At 43.4% G+C, this 1,190-nt stretch overlaps 1 protein-coding gene across 1 annotated transcript in view; it reads right to left on the bottom strand.

Moving 5' to 3' along the window:
- Window positions 1-690: 690 nt before the first annotated feature.
- Window positions 691-1,190, bottom strand: part of LOC106012830 — a 4,733-nt gene continuing 4,233 nt past the window's right edge. The window contains exon 3 of the mRNA XM_013086938.1: window positions 691-938. Within this exon, the coding sequence (XP_012942392.1) occupies window positions 691-938 (248 nt within the window). The remainder of the gene's footprint in view (window positions 939-1,190) is intronic.

Here is a 1,190-nt window from a genome sequence, read left to right on the forward strand (position 1 = left end):
GAATGGAGGGAGAGATGTTGGGCAGGGGGGAAGGGGGTGTTTAAACTTATTTATGGGTCGATAAAAGTTTGATATTTTTAATAACCCTCAGGAAAAGAATATCTCGAGAACGAAAAATAGGAGTTCTGGATTTTGAACGTACTTGAGTCAAATTTCCAAGATAGCCACCCACTGACATTGACATTTACCATCAATAGTTACTTATAGAGGCAAGGGTAGAAGGACACACATGTCCGCATATACATGGGAGCTTAACCCTATCCGTACGGCATGTTTTACAATCGTATCCATACGACGTGGGGAGCTCTGTGCCACCACTTAACCCTATCCGTACGTCATGTTTTACAATTGTATCCATACAACGTGGGAAACTCTGTGCCTCCACTTAACCCTATCCGTACGCCGTAGTTTACTATCGTATCCATACGACGTGGGGAACTCTGTGCCTCCACTTTCCAAAGAGGAAATTTACTCGTTAATCCGATCCGTAGGCTTTGCATAGCAGTCTGTCAAAATGGTTTTTTGAGAAATACTGGAAGTTTCAAAGAGATCTTCGTACTAGAAGTATTCTAAAATGTGAAGAATACAACCCAAGGGGTACAAAATGACCCCACCCAGGGCGTACGGATAGTGTTAAACGGACACGTGTCTGAATAGACGCAGCCTTGTCTTACACAAGTAGGCTACCCGTTAAATCAGGTTCGACTGCGTTAGAACCAACCTGCAAACTCTTTTGTGGAACTCTTTTGCTTCCAAATCCATTTCCTCCGTTTCCACGTCTGCCACTGTGGTGGTGGTGTTAGCTGCAGACGTTGAGTTGTCTGCTCCTGGGAAATTGTTTTCATTCGCGTCGTCTGCTCCTTTTTCCGGCGAACTGACCATGATTAAGAATTTGTTGAAGTCGATGTCTTGCTCCGATACGCAGGTGAAAACCTCACCTGTTGGTTTATAGTCTTAGTTTTAGCCCTCTTTAGATACAAACTTCAACATATTAAGTAAAGGACCACTTGCAAATTTGGCTAAAATTCCCCCAAGGATTTCCGTGCTGTACGTGTGTTTTTGCCCCTTTAGGAAGCTTTGCATTACACACTGGTAACCCATTAACACTTTCAGAGCAAACAATTTAGAAACATTCCTTGCTGGGTTTTTTTTTGGGGGGGGGGGTTTCGGATTTTAAAAAAAGCAGGGCT

This window comes from Aplysia californica, unplaced genomic scaffold (assembly GCF_000002075.1).
Source record: "Aplysia californica isolate F4 #8 unplaced genomic scaffold, AplCal3.0 scaffold00523, whole genome shotgun sequence".
Taxonomy (NCBI): Eukaryota; Metazoa; Mollusca; class Gastropoda; order Aplysiida; family Aplysiidae; genus Aplysia; species Aplysia californica.